The sequence below is a fragment of the Oryzias latipes genome, chromosome 7 (genome assembly GCF_002234675.1).
Source record: "Oryzias latipes chromosome 7, ASM223467v1".
In the NCBI taxonomy this organism is placed as follows: Eukaryota; Metazoa; Chordata; class Actinopteri; order Beloniformes; family Adrianichthyidae; genus Oryzias; species Oryzias latipes.
In genome coordinates this window covers 9,397,010-9,417,353 of record NC_019865.2, presented here as the reverse complement: position 1 = coordinate 9,417,353, position 20,344 = coordinate 9,397,010, and the positions used below count along the sequence as shown (strand labels likewise).

Below are 20,344 nucleotides of genomic sequence, written 5' to 3'. Positions count from 1 at the left end.
ATTTATTGCAATTTTCGCGTTTTTGCGATATACATTTCGCACAGCTTAATATCGCGATAACGATAAATTTGCGATATATTGTGCAGGCCTATCGTGAATCAACAGCAGACAAAAAAATGCCATTTGAAAAAGCTTGCAGAAGCTACAATCGACGGGCCATTAGATCCCCGCTCTGCATCCACTTGTAGACAAATACTTGTATGTACGTTTTTGTTTCCGTCGTCTAAACTGGAATCTGGCTCAAAACTGTACAACTGGATAGCTCCAATACTGCTCGCCATTTTAGTTGCACTAGTAATGTTAGGCTGGGAATGTGAGGGGCTGTAAGCTAGCGGGAAATAGTGTAAACAGATGGATCATGGGAAATGGGGACAGAATTAAGGCCTGTTCACACCGGGACGAATTTCGCCGGCGATTTTCGCCGACGTTTAACGCCTCGTGACTAAACAAAGGGCACCAATGTGAGTGTGCACACCGAAGCGAAAAAACGCCAAGCGCCAAAGTGTCAAAAAAAAAAAACGCCTCGGGTTCGTTTTTTTTTTCCGACGCGTCGCGTCAAAATCTATTCGACCAATGAGAATGGCGCTTTTGCACACGTGTCTGGAGCTTCTGAAGTTACAGTAAAACACAACTTGGGGGCGCTCAAACACAAAACTGCCTTGCTGAGCACACATACCAGCGAAGAAGTTAGACGCCAAGTAGCGTCTACACTGCCGCGAAGAAATAATGACGGACATTCTTAAATATCCCCTTACCAAGTACCAGTTGGAGCTACTGATGCTTGAAATATTCATGTTTTCTTTGTATGATTCTGACAAGCGCGTAAATACTTGCTCTCTTCTTCTGAGTGAAAAGCGACTTTAAGAATCGTAAAGTTGCGCAGCGCCACCTTGTGTACAGGAGTATTTCTGTTTACATTAAGCGCCATCTAATGTCAGGGAAGGAAATTGCATGTTCGCTCGGCTCACCGTCAGCGAAAATCGCCTGGGTGTGAACACAAAAAACGTGACGAAAAACGCTGGCGAATAACGCCTGGCGAATATTCGTCCCGGTGTGTACGGGCCTTTACTCCGCACCAATAGTCCTGCCTGCAACTCAGAGATGGATTTCTAATGAACTTCTGCCGCTCTCTAAAAATTATGTCCTAGAAAATGACAAGTTTTTTTATTTTTGCTAATTACGGCATCATCATAATTATAAGACCACTTGGAATGCTTTGAAAAGAGATCAAAAGATGATCAGAGTGGGACTTTAACCCGCTAAATTACATATACACCAAAAAAGAAAAAACACGTTCAGAGAGGAAAAAATACTTCCAGAGTGAAAATCTTATTAATCGTTGATGGGACACTCCCAGGCAAACTAAAGGCCACTTTGGGGCCAATCATTTTCTCCCTCAGTTTAAAATGCTTGTGGATTTTATGTAACAGTGGAGTCAGATGTCACAATAGCACCACGATTTGTTAATATTTTTGAACTTTTGTGAGAAGTTGGATAAATCCCCAAAAAACCTTTGCTAAAAAGTGGTGTTTAGACATATGTCCTGCTCATTGAATGTTTCCAGTGACCACCCCAGTACCTGTATTGAGGAGCCGGCGTTCCCTTAGCGTCACACGTCAGCGTGGCTTCTTCTTCTATGGAATCGACAGGAATAAACAAGTCACCTGGCTCCATCCTCCAGCGTGGGCCATGATATGATCCACTGTCCAAACAATCTGTTGAGGGAACAGTTATCATCTGTGAACTGATAGAAGAGCTTTGAATTGTTTCAAGAGTGGCATGATCCAAATAAAAAAACATGGAAAATGACTTGTGTGTTTTGTATGATCTTGATGAAAGTCTTTCAAGAATTTAAAAAGCAAAGAATCAAATGAAAAAGTTTCTCCCTCTTTTTGTCATTTTTTCCACAACAGAAAATAAACCAGAAGTAGTACCATTAAAAAATATTTCTTTTTATTATGAAATATGCATTCCAATCTTTAATCTGAAATATGAATTATATATTAAACTAATTTGAATTATAGACATTTGAAAAAAGCTTTGACGGAATAGAGGGCCTGTTCTATATGTTTTAAGGAAAATCTGAAAGAATAAAAGTGTCATATCTCACCATCAAGCTCTGATCCCAAAGGATGAAGGATAAAGATTGAGAGTATTGTGTCTGGGCTGTGAATGGAAGTCAATACAGAGGAGTGCTCCTTTAAACCAGACCTCCTATCATCTCTGACATCTCTTCACCTACTGTCCTGCGTTTGTGAATGTCCAAACGTGGAAAAAAAAAAAAATCATTACCCAAATAAAAAAAAAAGTGCTTTACCTGTCAGACAGTCGATGATTGATAACAGCAGAAGTTGTTTCCATGGCAGCGTCATCTTTGGCAGCCAGAGGTAAATGAGACTTTCATCCAATAAGCTTTAAAATGGCACTTGTGTTCTCGGAGAGGGAGACGAGCGTGACCTGTTGAGAGGAGAATTTTACCCTTTAATACCTCAAATCCCAACTGTCTTTTTTATATTATTCTTTTAAAAAAAACTGTTCAGAGCAAAAAAGTCTGGATTCGTCTGTGGAGCGAATATAATTCTAAACATATTTGGTGCCAAATCACTCTCCTTTTTTCTCTTTTCGCTATCAAAGATTAGCCGGTGAGGGTCATTTTGCACCTGAGCTGTGGTCATCTTGGCCTCAGAGATGTTTAGCGGCATCAGAGGGATGTGCATGGGTATCTATGCCAATCTATTAGGACAGGAACCAACGTCTGAGCTCATCCTTCACTTGGACGAATTCACTCTCTGACTGCCTGAGGAGACTTGGACTTGGGAACTGGGTGCCTACCAATCAATTAGATTCACCCAGAGCAGCATGTGTTCCCTCACATGCTGGGGTGAATGAAGACAGCATGATGAGGAAGCCATTCCACTCAGGCCTCATAATCAAGGGATGTGTTGCAAATTGCACTGCACTGAGCAAATAATGATGCAATTATGAAATGTCAAACATGCACACAATAGAAAACCTGCTGTAGCACAGCATTTAAGTAGGCAGTGTGGCATGCATGGAACATATGCAGATTTGTGTACATTAGTGTGCACCTGCATAAAGGCGTACAAATGAGAAAGCTCATCGACACACACACACAGAAATACACAAACATTTTTTTCCCTCAAGAGGTGTTCGAGATAAGGCCAGGGACAGATAATAACATCCGTCTGCTGAATGCCACACAGCCCACACATAGCAACTCATCAAACTTGTTTTATAACCATGTGCAACGCGTATAGTTTCACAGACACCGGCGCGTACACCCGCCCGGCGTTTAGAAGACATAAGCTGTGATGTGCGGCTCATTTGTGGCCTAATCCTGAGGCGAGCCTGGTTCAGAGAAGTACTTATGGGGAGCCTAATTGTTTGTCAGCTGCCCGGATGTCAAATCAGACGTGTGGAGTCTCAGCCAGGACTCCCCTCTCTACCTTTCATGTTTGCTTAGTCTTTTTCTCCCCCCAAAGTCTGCAAAATTGGATTGGTACGCTTGGTCTACAGAAGAGTCCTGCATTCCTTACATCGGTGATGATAGGCCCACACTGAGCAAACTGCTGGCACCTCAGGATTGAGGGTTGGTGTGTGCAGGGCGCAAAGGGTATTACATTCCTGTCAGCTTGAAATGTTATGGTCATAATTTATAACAGGGTTTGTCAAGAATCACTCCATGCATCAAAATTGGATATTTTTGAAAAATATAAAGAGGGAATCAACCATAAACGAAAGCAAATGACAGAAAAAAAAGTGTTACATCAACACAATGCAAGAAAAGGAAAAAAAAAATGCTATTAAGTGAAATCCTAAAGGTGCACAGCCACCCACATGGACACAGCAACAAACACTGTCCACTCTGGCTCCTGGATGATAGTAATGGAAAGTGGAGATGAAGCCTCACAGGGTGAATCACTCTCACTCTCAATCAAGGAGGTCCCTTCGTTAAGCGACACCGGGTTAACTGACACATCATAATAATGTAAAAACACCGAAACCTCCACCTCCGTCACATTCTGACTGCATCCGAGGTACATGCTGCTTGAACAAATAGCCCAGCTGGAAGAGTGGGAGTGCACTTTGTTTGAAGGCCTGAGCTGCATTCATCAGAGATATTCAAGCTGACATTGTGGCACACAAAGTAGGCAATTACCTGGAGAATGTTGCAAGGTAGAAGTTGTGTAAATGTGTGAGCAAGCAAGTATTTTTTTTCCCCCCTCACTGCCTGCACTGCATTTCCAATACTTTTCAAGGTTCAGTGGAGGCAATTTTGCCTTAAAATCTCAATGAAAGAGCGTCACTGATGACACTTGTCTGATCGTTTCCCCTCTTCATCCAAAAGAATGCTGGCACCTCACGATTGGCCATGTCCCCCCGGGTTCATTTTCACAGTAATGTGGAGCCAAGCTGCAGTGGGGGCATCAGGTCCAAGCAGGAACCACAGGAGCAGTCAAAGGCTAAAACCCCAGCATGTGACAAAAACAGCATCCCCTCATCCCTCTGACAAACAGCCAAACTGCTTCATTTCAAAGAATAATCAAGTATATTTATGAATGCTTGCCCTTTTCTTTGGAGGAATTAGCTGCAGTTAGGAGTGTACTCCAAAAGGAAGCAATTATTATTAACTGCATGGCCTTTCATTAAAGGGCCACTCCAGAACACGTGACCCCTGCAAAAAAGTGGCCAAATATGTTTGGCTGTATGGGATGCGCGTCCACGCCAACTACAGCAAAACGCGCGCGCGCAGCATGATCAACATTTTAGGTAATTGTGCCTTACCTCCTTATGCTGACAGATGCGGAGCCCTGCTGCGGGAGCCCAATTCAACGCTCACGGAAGAAAAGGCAGATCGCTGCTCCATGGAAACCTCGTTAGGAAAATTTCGGTCACAATTGAAGGTCGTTCATACAGGTGAAACTGAGCCGGTGGCCACTCACAGATACTAGCGGGTAGCGCAGGAAGCGCGCGCACACACGGCTCATTCTCCTTCACTCCCCACTAAAATTAAGATTACAAAAAAAAAAAAAAAAAAAAACAGACGCGCGCGCGCACACAACACCCACGTTGTTTGCAGTGGATCACATCTAAAAGATGCCGCTTCTTGTCACGAGGCGCGACTCCAATCCGGACCGCCTCGCGCTGAAACTGGGGTCGGACTGGGATCTTGCAGAGATGATTTATTATGCGCATCAAGTCAGCTCTGCCTGCGAAGAAGGAGTGGGCTGTGGCAGAAGGAAGCAGCAGCAGCGATGTGATGGGGAAGGTGCACTGAAGACGCACCTGGTGGGGAAGTGCGCCCCCCTGCGTCAGACCACAGCACTGCTGCCAGGCAGGGAACGATCTAAGATGCTCCCATTATCACGGAAGACAACGTGTTCTTTCTAAAGAGGATGGGCTGTTTTTCCTAGCAAAAATGATCCCAGATAATCTGCGACAGGTCCTGTTCACCTCCAACAGTTGATCCACAAATGGCTCTTTGATCTGAACGAGGGAAATTGGCATAAAATGGGATTTTTCTGTGCAGCCCTGCTTTGCCGTTTAATAGTTTCACAAATATTATTTCAAATGTAAAGTTCAAAGGATTCACCGTTTATGAACAAACCAAACATGCTTGAACTAAAAGAGGCCAGAAAAAGAACATTTGAAGTAAAGTGTTAAAAATCTACAATTCTACAATACACCTTTATACAGAAACACAAAGTAAACAATGTGCTTAAAAATAAGAGGTAGAAAATACATATTCCCAAATGAATGGGGGTGTAACAATTAATCAACTTAATTAATGAATCAACGTATTTTTTATGATCCAACAAGATCGATCTGTCTGAAACAAGTCAATCGAATCAGCCTAAACCATTTTAAAATCGTCTCAAAATGAAATAGAAAATACAATTTGGATTATTTTACTGAAACAGAAAAACGACCACGTGCCATCCCAGCGGATAACACACACGTGATGGCAGCAAAAAAGGATCAATCCATCATTACGGTATACAATGTCTGGAAATACTCTGAATTTTGCAAAGATGTGTGACCATACAGAGTGCTTGAATGTTCTAATAATGATGTGGAAAAACAACAGTGGGTTGAACTTTATGAAACAAAAATGTGAATTGATTTGTCACCAATTCTTTTTTACCTGTTTAATTTACACTTGATTATCTTGCAAGAAATACAAGAAATCTGGAAAACTTCACCTGCACTGTTCAGCAGGTATTTTGGCCAAAGATTTAATGGATTGATTTTAGATCAAAATAAACCAATATCGATTATGAATCGTATCATGAACCCCGAATTGTGCTATGAATCGAATCATTGTGAAAGTTACACCCTTACTAATCAGTGGATTTTAGGATGACATCAATTTTAAAAACTTAAAAAAGGTTTTTCCACTCTTACATATTTATATTTTCAAATTATACCAGCTTTGCATAATTTGACAATTTTTTATCTGTTTTTGATGAATAGGAGAAACTGTTTATACGTTTTCTCTTTCTAATATTAAAGAAACACTTCCAAGAAAAGACAAAGACAAAAGGTAAAAAAATTAATCCTAATTAAATATCTTTACATTGGCTAGGTTACCTAAACAAAGTAATTCAATGATTTTTGGCTGTAGATTTGGCTTTGTGATTCAACAACTTCAGATTTAGGATTGTCCCCCTAAAATTACGGTAATTAGTTGCTTCAGTCCAAGGAAAGAGGAAAAAATTCTGGCAAACAGTTTTTTTTCTTAAATCTGGCACACATTCAAGGTAAAACTTACCTTACATGTGCCAATTAACCAAGAACATTCATTGGGATCACTGAGACTGTGTTGTCACCATGAGCAAAGCAGAAACAGCCCCTTACACTTTGCTTTTTGTGCAGATTTAACACAGGAGGGGGTGAAAAGTGTTAATTAGTAAGCTTTGAAAATGTCTGTTCAGTTTTTGTGCTGCAAGCTAAAAGGGTGTTGCTGCCACACTTTAAATGTGCTTGTTATGAAGCTCCTAAAATGGTCTGTATGTGCAAAAATATGACCCAAAAAACATTTGCAGCATGCATCTGCAGTGATACCACAATTAAACATTACCTGTACATATCTGGCAGTAAAATGAATCAGTCTTTCATGTCATTTTTGACAGGATTTGATCCTTTATGCAGCAAATGTTCAGATGCTGGTTGGATTCAATTCATTAACTGTATTGCTTCACATCTGCCATCAAAACAGTTAAGCTCTGGAATCTCAAACTTCTTCAATTCAGAGCTTAGAAAGGCATTTCATTTTGGTTTGTTCTGTAATTCACAATGCTTGCCAACACCGCTAACGGTAAAATGTTCTGGTCTTAAATTTAAAACCCAGTTAAACAGATGCAATGAGGCTATCATATTAACATGCTACTTTTTCCTTGCTTTAGTGGAGCATACTACTTTACTTTCAAATGAGTTTGAAGGCATATTTAACTGAATCCCTATGACTGCTAATTTTGACACTTCACATTGGTAACACAGTTCAAATTAATGAAAGATAAACTCCATAAGAGAAGATCTTTGAATGTTTTCCAGTTGGATGTGAATCTGAAATTCTGAATGAACTTTTCCTCACTTTAATCTTTAATTACTGACGATAAATTATTAAGGAAATTTGGATTTTTGGGGGGAAATGTGGCAAAACAATTACGTTGTTGTTTTTTAGATTACCTTTAAGACTGCTTGGTTTATTTTTGGTAATACAACAAATGTTTTGAGGGCTTCAGAATTGCTCAAGTAACTGGAAAGTAACAGTCCTCAGATCTGCCAAATATGCACATTAAAAAAAATAAGTCACACTGCTTCTCTTTTCTGCACCACAGACCTGTAAAACAGATTTTTTTTAACACATTGTGCTGACAAAGATGAAGCTGTAGTTAATAGAAAATGTCGGAACTGGTTATTCCGCATGATGGTTCTCTGGAGTGATTTGCTGCATGAACACCTGTTAATCTCATTAGTTCCACCTTTGTGTTTTCTGTTATTTGATAGACTGTGTTTTCAAAATTGGGATTAATGTATTTTAGTTTAAGTAAAGCATAAAATCTCAGAAATTCGATAAAAGGAGAGTGAGGGACTTTACCTTCCTCGTACAGAGGTTTCTTTCTTTTTATTGAGGGAAGGCATCAGTTTCTTTTGCACAGAGACTTAAAAGAAATTTAAGGTTAGTTTGTAACATAGCATTCCATTCATAAAACTCATGTGTCTCATTAAGCTCCAAATTATTGTAGCACCTGTGAACATTTTAAAGAAGATGAAAGGAAACTTCAGAAAATACAAAAGAAACGGATAGATAAATACACTTACAACATTGTTGGCGTTAGCCAATCATACCATTCTTTCAAGGCCTCTGGATTATGGGAGAAAATGTATTGAGTATTAATTAATTTGTATGCTGTATTTCAAATACTTTAATTATGAATCCCAAATAAGATATTTCATTATTTAATGCTTTTGAGGTATTCTTTTTTTTTACGTTTTTCCTTTATTTTGTTGTTACATTAACGTGTTGCAAGTGTAACCTTAAGCATTTTTAGAGCTCATTACAGCTCAAGAATTATAAAACAAAACTCACAAAGCAGCGCTCCAGATCAGTGGAGCTCTATTGATTTAAAGAGTTTGCACATTTTAACCTTGTCTGTAATTGCATTGGGGCTCTAGTTAATTACCATCTTCATCACATGTCTGACCACACAAGCTTATGAGGTCAGACCCGAGGTGAGTCTTGTCTGATCAACAGGATAATACAATTAATCTGTCTGGCGTTTCTATGGAAATGAATATGGCAGAAATCAATTGCTGGATAAAAACAACCTCACATTCATACAAGAAAGCGCTACAAAATATGAAACAAATACTGAAATGCTCAGACCTCCATGACAAAAATCTCATGTCTGGAATAATACAGGCTCTTCATGCAAAACTTCAAACTCTAACGGAGAGAAGATTGTTGAAGAAGCAAAAAAATAACCAGTGACTGACTGAAAATGATAAACAAATCCATACCGCAGACTTCTATGGCGTCTACTTTGGATCAGCTTAAAGTGATTGAAAACCAAATTCTAAATAAAATAAAAAAAAGACATTGTAAAGTTGAATTTTTTTTTTTAAACTGAAAACAATTTTAAACTCAAAAGTAAACTTAAGTTTTCAGGAATTATTGAATTTTTTTTTTTAATTTAGTAACTTTTGAAGTTTCCAAGTGTTTTCTTTTTAAAGTTTTAAATTTCCATTTTTTTTCCAAAATTTTAAGTTTACAATGTGTACTTCTGAGAACTTTTTTGTTTTTGTTTTTTAAATTAGAATGTGTTTTTTCTTTTACTTTAAGCAGAAGCCATAGATTTCTATGAACTTTTTCCTTTAGATTTTGCAAAAAACTAACAAATCAAAAAACAAGCTTGCATAAGTCACTAAATATTGTCAGGAAAAAAATGCACAAAGAAATGATCTGCAGATGGCATTCTGGATGAAGATGGGACGGGTGGATACAGGCTGCGAACTATGGACCCATCTGTATGGGACACATGAACTTTTAAAATCGTAGACATTAGCCCGCAAGGTGAAAATGTTAGTGCATGTTTTTTTCTACGGGCATTCTGAAGGCATCAGGTTGTAGGAAACACTTAATTTTTTCAACCTCCCCAAACCCTGCGCACCGTGCTCCAAGTGCTATTCAAGTGAAAGGTGCGGCCTTCTGAGGCGTCCCTTGCGCACAGTCTGGCTGGTAGAAATTAGGAAATCAGACAGAGTGTAGGTGTGTGAATGTCCTAAAGGCATCTTACGTGCACGTATGTATCACGTGCACACGCCGTGCAGTATTGGTCAGTAAGAAACCATTGTGCCCGCAGTGTGGCGTAAGGACACACTGCATAATGAGTGCGTTCAACTTACATAATCCTTACAAATACTTCACACGATACACTTACCTCACCCATGACAATGGTATGTTCCATTTTCATGGCATAAAAGTGGCCCCATGAGCCTCAAAGGAACTGCAAGACACCTGTTCTCCTCTTAATATGCAGCCCCTCCTGGCCATGACTGCACCATATGGGTGTATGTGACCACGGCATAAGCAGTGACTCAGGTTATCAATATTTTTTGCTGCTATGTAATTTATTGTATTATTTTGTACTATAATTGTCCCACTGAAGTTTATTCATACAGTAATCAATGGTAAAAACTTTTGCCATCACCACCGTGTCCAATAGACAGATTTCTCCTTCAATCCCCCAAATTAGGATCCCTCAAAGCTTTTGTGTGTGCTTCACCAAAGTGAGGGTTGAAGGACAGACGAGGACATGTTCAGAGTATACGGAAGCTTCCGACTGCAGGAAAACACTTACCAGACTGTAATTCATTGCTGACTTCAATGAAAGACACTGGCTTTTGGCAGATTTTGAGTTGCAGAGAGCTGACGTTTCGCTGTATTTCGATAAGCATCCGCTGACAGCTTTGGTTCATTGTACAAAGATGCATTTCCCAAGACACAGAGGGAAACCACTCTCGACTTCCAGTTCCGATACCCTGCTTTCTTTCAAGTCACACTCTCCTGGTCTGTCAGATAAACAAGCTTCCATTACGCTGTTGGTCTGTGCTTTCTTGTTTGTGTCATTAGCTCTGAATTTTCCCTGCACACTTTTACACCCAATCCCCTATTTTTATTCATGCTTTCCCTTTAGCTTTCAAACAGACAAGTACACTTGAGTCAGTATCTCCACAACATCCTCCTGTTATCTTTCAACTGAGAGCATTATCTGTAGAGCAACCCCCATTTCTTGAACATGTCTCAAACATCGCTGATATTGTTTTATACAGTAGATTGTTGGAATTTCCTTTAATTATGCCTGTAATTTATTCATGGTTGTAAGAGTTTGTTGTGAAGAGCTTTCTTAAGGAATACATTACTCTGCTTCTCTTGAGGCCCATGGATTACCCATCTTAATAGCAAACCCCTTAAGGTATTCCCTCTGTGTGTGTTGGTGTGCATGTGACGGCAATGAGCATTGTGCCTTGAATGCGTGTGTTAAGCTGCAAAACTCATTAGGTCCAATTTCTCAACCATTCAGAGAGCTCAACATAAATTCTCCCGCATCGCTCTGAACTTGTCTGATTTTGGAAGAGCAAAAAGGAAAGAGCAAACGGTTGCAAGATGTGCTCTTATCACCCAATTCAGCGACCCCCATGTTTAACCCACTTTCGCAGACAGAAACATCGCCGTCTAATTTGCCCACTTTGCAGGTTGCTTAACCGACAGCAAAACACAGCAATTTTCCCTCACAGTAACGGTGGAAATCTCAGACATGCACACTTCAAATGGGATTTAAGATGTTAATTATGATGTTTCTCATACACAGAACATTGCTCCTATCCAGACTGCACACCTGACAGAAATTCTTTAGGCTATGTGAGTGTGTGCATTTCAAGCCTTGTTCACAAAAGAGAAACACACACATGGGCACAAGGCTGCGAAGCAATTTATCATCTGTAAGTAAAATGTAATTTGCCAATTTGCCAGGACTGCAGGAAACACTAAACTGCCTAATTTATTTTGTTTTATCATGAGAAATTGAAAAGCTTTTGCTTCAAATATTTACATCGTTGTCACAAAACCCAAATCATTGCGCATGAAACCATGATTACTTTGTTTCGTCTTGTCAACTGGTTTACGGTTCTGTATTATAGTTAAATGTATGTCTGGATTAAGGATGTTGCTTTCTGTTATATATGAAGTACCACGTAGGATATTTATCGAGTCATCTTTGAACATTTTTGAGTCTTCAGCTGAACTTCCTTCAAAAAGTACAGCTTTCTAATAGGCAGACTTAGCTTTCATGCACACTTTAGTTCCACAGCTGTGAAGGATCAAGCATTTTCTTTTCCCTGCTGCTGCTGATTAGGAGGCCTTGCTTGGGGCAACAGAAAGGAGAGACTAGCTTTCAGATGAATCCTCCTTCAGTTCAATAAGATCTCTCACTTGGCTACAGAAGAAGTCTTCAATTAAACCAGCTTGTGAGGTCTGGCCAGGGCTGAGCCTGGCGCATTGAACAAGAAAAGGCTATTCGCCACTCAATGTATACATCTAACAAAGCTGAGCTTTGCAGGTTTTTTTGGTATTTTTTTTTTTTCAAAACATAAATAGTATTTCCTTTGCCACAAAGGCATCTTCATTGAAAACCAATGTATGCTTATTATTGTTTTGGCGTTTGCCTGTTGCCTGCAGGGTTTTGTTGTAACTATTTTAACTCCAGACTCGTCAGCATAGCTACACGTTGGTGACAAACAATTTTCAAACACGTTTTATAGGTCATAGTTTCTGCAGAGCGGCTGTAGTTTATCCTATGTTACACATACTTGTTTGTCTGCTTTACAACAATTTGAGTAAAGAAATACTCAGAAATCACATTTTCAGCTTCATTTTCTTAATATCTGTCCTCCGTTCTTATAGAAATGCTTCAAGAACGTGTTTAAAAATACACCAACAACACGATTTTCAACTGAGTGGGCATTTAACAATAACTGAAAAGAACATTTGATTTCTGGAGAAATATAAAAAAAAATGTCTTAGATAACAGTTATTTTAAAAGTTAACTCCTCATGAAGAGAATGCAATGAAAAACTGTTTGTCATAAAAGTTGTATGCAGATCTTATAAAAAAATGAAATCACATTGCCTTTAAATAGCTTTTGCGTGCTTGCCCTTTTACTCAGTGAAACACATGAATTTGGTCCAACCCACGTTCTCACTCACCATCTAGGTTAACTCTGCTCTGTGTCTAGTGGTCGTGCTGGGAAAGTATTGCAGTATATGGTGTGAATTTTAAGAGTTGAAAGGCCAAATGCCTTCTTGTAAACCTGGTAAATTGGAGTGTTACTGCCAGATTTTAGAGTTATTTTAATGGTAAAACTTGGTTTTCCTCTTTTTTTTAAGCAACTACCAGAAAATACTGCAATCTGTCAAAATTGAATTTGATGCAGAGAAAGCACAACATTAAATTTATTTGGTTGTTAGCCAATCTGTAGTCGTATCAGACGTTTTTTTGTGATGTGGTAACAAAAGAATGATGCAGAGTAGAATTCATTTCTTCTTAGCAAGAAAGTGGTTATTATTCTAAACTTTTTTTTGTTTTTCTTTTGGAGATTGGGTAACAGACAGATCTGAGACTAAGGTCAGGCAGAAATCTAGATGGACTGTTAAGTTTGCTGCTGAGAGGTGGTGACCTTCTCTGGAAGGAAGAGCAGTGAAAGTCAGATGCAGCATGCCAGAATATTTGTGGGAAAGATGGAGAAGCGGGTGAAAATCAGAGGTCACGCAGCGTAGATGAAGAAGGCACAAGAGTTTAAGAACAGACCCAACTGTTCAGAGCAATAGAGAGTGTGAAAAGAAGTGAAAGAGCCAATACTGGCAGAGTGGAGTGGGTTGGAGAGTATTGAGGGTATTGTGTGGAAGATAAAGGCAGCAAGAGTCGACGGGAGCATTTAAAAAGGCAGCGGTGACATTAGCTACATTGTATGACGAAAAGTGTGGAACTAAAAAGACAACAGTAGACAGAGTTGAAGATGATGACGTTTTTTAGTTGAGATGGGGATAGGCAGAATTAGAAACAGTTTCATCTGAGGAATACCTTTTTTACGATTATTTTTGGGGGCCAAATTGTTCAAACTGATTTGGAGAAAGACTTTTTTTTTACTGTAAATTCCAAGCAGACTCTGTTTTTGCAGATTTTTTTTGTAGGCTCTTTTTAACAGACTGAACATGCAATCAGTTTTTAAAAATGCCAGGAGGTAGGAAATTGTAGTGTGTATATTCGTAAGTGGTCTCTGTGACCTCTGACAGCAGAAACTTTGCAGGGTTTTGCATTCAAATTTGATAGGTTGTCCATCTCAACCGTTGCTTCCAGGAATCAACCAAGCTCAATATTATACATTAGTTTGGGAGCTGGGCCATCTCTGGAGCTTTCACACTGAAAAGATCATCTCCTGATGCTTTTTTACGGCCCTGGTGAAAGGACTATAAGTCCTGAGCTTTGCAGTGCAGACAGAATTAGACTGCCGCTGGCCTTGCACTGCTAAGCAAAGAGCGTTGGGGAAAGAGCTGGTGGCCCCAGACTTTACTGCTCACATTATCATGACCATCTCAGCAGACATTTTCAATTGACTTGGTTTGGAGATAAATTCTGCCAATGGCAACAGATAAAGCAATAGAAGAACCAAAGTTGCTGTGGTGCTTTCTTTTTAGTCCAGGGAAGGGAGGCGTTAAGTGCAGTAAGACTCAGGAGGAGATGATGGTAAATGGGGCTACTTGCCATGTGTTATACATTTTTTAGACAAAAAGTCTGTCCTCATATTCAGAGATATTATATTTGATATAATGAATGGGAACCCATATAAAGCATGCCTTTTGGCAATGAAAGATTTGAACATCCATTGGGACTGCCAAGTCCTATAAATGGCATGTTTGCATTCACATGTACATGGCGGGCATTTACATTATGTGGCAGTTTTATTTGTTCGAGCAGCTATTAATATTTAAAAGTATGACTGTTGCAGGGGAATGAGAGTATAAAGGTACTCTCAGCTGAATATTCATTACTTATAAATATTTTAGTTCTCATTTCACCAGCTCTCCATTGACTCATCTCATGTGTTGCCTTTGTGCTTCCTCGTGATGTTGGTGGGTTAAAGCTTCAGTTTCTCAAGAGCATTTTTTTGGACAAACTTGGTGCTGTTAACTCAATTATATTATTTTGTTTAATTCAGTTTTCAGCACTAAGTTTTGCTTCCTTGTTTGACCATTTCTAACTACCTAAACTGGTTGAGCAGCTGCTTAAGGCCCTTCACTCTCCCCTTTTGCCCCTGCCACCCTGGTCATAGCAGCACATGGCAAGTTCATAAAAAAAAAAGAAATATTTTAAAAATGGTGACTTTTTCGTTGGTTTTATCTCCATGGTAGCCCTTTTATTCAATCGTCTCCTGGGGGTGACGAACAGGTTTATGTATTTTTTAAAAAGAATATGCAAACCAAAATTTTGGATTTCCTTGGTACATGAGGTTTGGAGGTTTGGTATTGGAGGTTTATTGTTAACCACGCCCACAATCCTAATATGTTAATATCTTGTGCCATATCATTTTGTTTAGTTACGTTTTTACAATATTCCGATATTAAAAAATGTATAAGAAACAAGGGAGTGCTACTTTTGCAAATTTGCAGTGCCAACGCCGTTCAGATTATACAAACTCTAAAACCAATTTTTTCCCCCTAATTAGTTTAAATTTGTGAAGGTAAAGGCATTTTTTGGTGAAAGACTCAAGATGGCAGCCTATTTCCAAGTTTTTTTTTCTAATATTGAGCAAGAATTTGACAATCGCCTAATTTCAAAATTTCCCACAAAAGTCCTGTGGCCATCCCATAATCATTTTAAAAATGCCTTTGGTTATCCCCAACACGTGTGTTTGGGGTTCCATTTGTGGATTTTGAAATATATTTATGATCCCTATAAGGGAATTTGGCCCTGTTCATTTTTCTAACGGTTTCACCCACTGTGATGTCATCATTTTTTCCGGGGATCGTTCTCCATGTCAGAAACTCATTTTCCCCTGGTTCTAGGTGTATCCCAATTATGTGGTGGGGGTAAATTTTTCACTAAACCCACAGAAAGAAGGAAGAATTGGGAAAACAATCTGGTCCTTGCAGTCCAGGACTTGTGCGTGCCATAATAAAGCCCAATACTTTGGTTCATCAAATTCACATAGGAAAACATTTCATGATGTATTGCTTGTAGGACTGAGTTACATGTCTCTTAAAAATCCTATATTTTTTTTGTAAGTCCAAGCCTAGTCTTTCGTCTTGAGAGCTACAATTTAATATAAATAGTAATTTAAGAACTTCTGTCAGGAATCGATGGTGTAAGCATCAAACCAGGCATGGTGGTAAAAACTAAAACATTGAAACATGACAAAGCTATGAGAGCAACTAAACAAAACAAAAAATGAAAGAAAAAATGGTGACAGAGCAGAGCAATGAAGATCTGAAAAAAAAAGATACTTAGCGGTAAATACACTTAGCATCATTAACACAAATCAAGACAGCTGTAAATAATTTGCATCCTAAACCTGGTGGGACTATTGGAGGGAAAAACAGAACATGACCAAAACCAAGAGCTCAACTGAAAAACCAAACTAAAAGAACCAAGACACCGCAATAATTAGTAGGTGTTTCTGTGTTCCTGCAAATTAAAAATCGAAAACCTTGTAAAAGATTTTCTTTTAGACCTGAAAGAGATGTCCTGAAGGTATAAAAAAAGAAAAGACTATGAGAATTGAACAGTTTTCACAAATCCCATTGCATGGGTCTTTGAGGTTAAGTCTTGAGTCAAGACCGCGTCTGAGAGAATTGAGCCTGACCTAAGTCCGATTAAATACAAGTCTCTATCTCTGCTGGAATGAAGCGCTTGAAGAATATTTTTTGTTTCATTCATATTTAATTAAGGTCAACTTAACTTTACTTTTTTAGCGCAACATTAGAATTTCTTTTTCGAAAGCCACACAAGGTTAATCATATAAGTAGAAGCAGTGTCTCAAAAGCCTTTGCAATCTAAACAAAACCCAGCCTCACCAAGCTCAATTTTAGCAAAAAGAGCTGTCTGACTCTTGTGTTTTCTCAAATGAAATGTTTGCCTCCTTCATGAGAAAAAGAGGCAGGAGGGAGCGGTGCTTACTTTCATTTTGACAGCATTAGAGGTTTATACTCAGGTGAACCCTGTGGTGCAAAGGAACAAACAATATAGAAGTGATAACCCAGGTGATTATCTCTCATGGGTTTCATCCTGAGACCTCTTGCACATGTACATTCAGCCAACACAAACACCTATTGCTTCCAGCCTTTATTCTGTCTTGTTCAATGAGCAGATCCATTCTAGGTGATTGGGTTTCAGTTATGTATTGGTCCAAGATGCAGATTATAGATTTTCATTTGTCTCCTTCTAATGAGCGTTTTCACTCTCAGCACATCAATGACGCACCCGCCTGCATGCGTGGCCGCATTGATAACAAAAAACAACACGCATGCTTTAGCTGGAGTTTGGCGCTAACTGCATACACAACTTGTAGTATTGAAAAACAGTCTCCTCGGCGAGCTCATCAAACGGGAGAGCACGATTAGCCTCAAACAGCTGGTCTCAGGCGACCACTCTGACGCTCTTAAGTGTCAGCTTTCACAGTTTTAGGTGACAAATAATCCAGAGAAGGAGCCAAACGGCAACAGTAACATCTTGGCCACTGTGAACAGCAGTGGATGTGCTCGACTTTCAGACTTTCATGCATGATCAATTACTTGTTTAGAATGGACACATCTGTCTCCTTTTGGTCAAATTTTAATTCTGGATTTTTAATCAGGAGTCCTGTCTAAATTATTGATTAACATGCAGGCTTTTAAGCCTTCAAAGCAAGCATGCAGGTACATAGTGAATGCACTTTTTTATCTGCTGCTGAAACCTGTTTTTCTCCCTTTCCCTGTCTTGTGTCACATGTTTTTAAAAACACCATTTGCCACTTTTAATGCAAATTTTTTCGCATGTTGTTCTCAGATGGACGCCAATATGCTGCAATGGGAACATCTCTGCTTCTGTCAATTAAATGCAGAAAACAAGGAGCAATGGATCTGGGAAATTAATTGTTTTCTTTTGCTTCTTGAGACTTATCTTAAACTCCAGCCACTGCCGGCTCCTGCACAACACTCCACCTCACACCAAGCATCACCTTAAATCTAAAATTCAAAAGTCCCTAGCTTAAGAACTGCCTTATTGCACACAAAAGGATGCAACATCATAACAGCACTGAGCATGAGTGCAACAGTTCATCACATATTCCCAGAGTGAACTTGTATTAAAGTCATTTAACATTTCAGTTTCAATTTTCCCCCTGGGCCTGTAATACTGTTAAGTGGTGATGCTGTAACTCCTCATATTTTGCTGCAACACAACATCTTACACTCATTGTTGCACATGTGTACACCCCTGGGTCTTGAGTCAATAAGTGAAAGCAGATGGCTTTGATTGCGCCTATCAGTCAACATTCACTCCTAGTCGGTAGGTCCATTAAGCTTCCATGACAAAACTGTTGTCTTTGTGGGTTTTAAATACAGGATGACGTAATGGCAAAATCATGAGTGCAAAAAAAATAAAGCTGTATGAAACTCAGGTAAGCCACAAAAAAAGGTGCAGAGATTTGGGGTCCTATAATTAGGAGTGTTTTGTTACTGCTTTATTAACCCAGGTTGGCTTCCGATGGTGTTTTAGGTCATCCTATTTGAAAAAAAACCCAACAACTTTGAATTGTGTTTGTTTAACTCTATGGTTTGTTCTAATTAAGATCGGATGTGATTTGAATCAAGCATGTAAACGCTGGGCTTTGTGAGGTTGTAGGTGAAAAGTGTACAGACATAAATCTAAGGAAGAGAACAGCTTAAATATCTCCCTAGCTTTTCTATCTCACACATTTTCTTGACATTTTAGCCACAAAAACAATATTAAAGGAGAAAGTCGTGCTTAAGATTCCAACGCAAACTGTCATCACTGGATGTTGTCATGTACCATTGCTCTGGACAGCGCTGCTGATAACCACGACTGCGGCTGAAGTCAAAACAGTACATTGTGGTAAAATAAAGGTTAATCAGAAAGAGAAGCCTACAAAAATGGTAATCATTTGTTAGATAAAACCCCACTGGTTTATAGGTTAACTTTTTAGGTGATAAAAAGTAACAAAGACGCCACAAATATAAAATACTGGCTCATTCTACCTGTTGTTTTGGTCTGTTTGTCTGTTTAAATTCTGTGTCTGTACAGTAAATAAATACAAAAAAACAACTTTAAAAAAACCGCAACTTTCAATTGACTTTCATTCTTTGGAATCCCTTTTGAAATACAAAGACATCATAAAATAAAGTTCTTAGAAGTCAGTTTTTTAATTGAAGAAATGTCTTCATTTGCCAAGTTTTCTATTCAGACCATTTCCTGTGGATCTCTATGTAAAATCAAAACCTTTTGACTCCTATACACTTCAAAAAGTTAACTCAGATGAATAAAAGCCCTGTCTTTCTTCAGCTCTTCAAAGTTTGGTGGAAGGACCTGAGAACACTTTAACACCAGAAAGCTTAAGGACTAACATTTTTCAGCACTTGTCTGCAAATGGCCTTAAATTGTTAGCCGGAGCTGAGAAGACTTGAAAGCTTGAAGTGTTAAAATGTTTTTTTAAGGATAACACAGTGCTCGTCAATGCTAAAGCATTATTTTAACAAATAAACTGTACATCCATGAATGTCTGTTTAAATGCTTTTAAATGTTTTTATTTTTTGTGTGAGGAAAGATGCCACGTCTATGAAAACTGCTATTTTAAACATTTTTTGAGTAGAAGGATCAAAATGCAGAGCTATGAAAATTATATTGCTTTCTGTTGACACACCAAAGTTCCTGGTTATTATAAGAGGATATTTTTGGATCTTTAATTAAAAAAAAAAACACCAGCAAAGAAAAGTGAGTTAGATGAATAAGCAGTCTTGTATAATGAGAGATAGGATAATATTTGGGAAAAAGAAAAAAACATCTCACTGTAGAGTTAGAAGAAAATGTATAAATGTTATGCTGGGGAAGTTGAGATTTCCAAATCCAAGATAAATGGTAAGGGATCGATACAAAGGATCAATAAATGACATATGATCTTCAATACAGCAGTACACAACTTGTTTATACAGATAAACATGTGGAATGGTGTTTGTACCCTTGAGCTTGGATTCTCTTCCTCTTTGCATCCCGAGATCTACTGTTATTTGTTTGCTATCAAATAAATATTTAACAAAAACATGCTGTAATCATTTGCAAAAACTTCCTCCCTTGTTAGCTGTTAAATTATGAGGGTAAAAAGCAACAAGATGTGTTAGAAATAAAATTACGCAATTGCATTTTATGAATGTTTTTGGAATTTAAATTAAATATAATAAGGTCTTCAGTTAAGACTCACAGGTTTTCCATTTTTATAGTTGATATTAGGCAGAACTGCTTGTGTTTCCTGAAAGGCTGCAGAATTGGAAATCCAACCTCATCTTGTTTTCAGAAATCTTCCTGAATTGAGACTGTGAAACGATCACATCTGCACACGGACATTCTGCCCCGCCATCCCCGGAAATCTCTATCACTAGGTGGCATTGTTACACCACAGGAGCAAAGAATGACAATGAACTATACAACTATTGCCATGGCAACAGCATTTTTACAGGTTTTCCTTTTCAGGGCACTTTGTACCTTTCAAAAACG

General features: G+C 38.7%; 1 protein-coding gene across 1 annotated transcript in view; it reads right to left on the bottom strand.

Moving 5' to 3' along the window:
* LOC101160409 (contactin-3) overlaps positions 1-5,300 on the bottom strand; it is a 50,795-nt gene extending 45,495 nt beyond the window's left edge. The window contains exons 1-3 of the mRNA XM_011476944.3: positions 4,807-5,300; positions 2,318-2,457; positions 1,580-1,715 (exon numbers count right to left, since the gene is read on the bottom strand). Of these exons, the coding sequence (XP_011475246.1) occupies positions 1,580-1,715; positions 2,318-2,372 (191 nt within the window). The 5' untranslated portion in view covers positions 2,373-2,457; positions 4,807-5,300. The remainder of the gene's footprint in view (positions 1-1,579; positions 1,716-2,317; positions 2,458-4,806) is intronic.
* Positions 5,301-20,344: the final 15,044 nt, after the last annotated feature.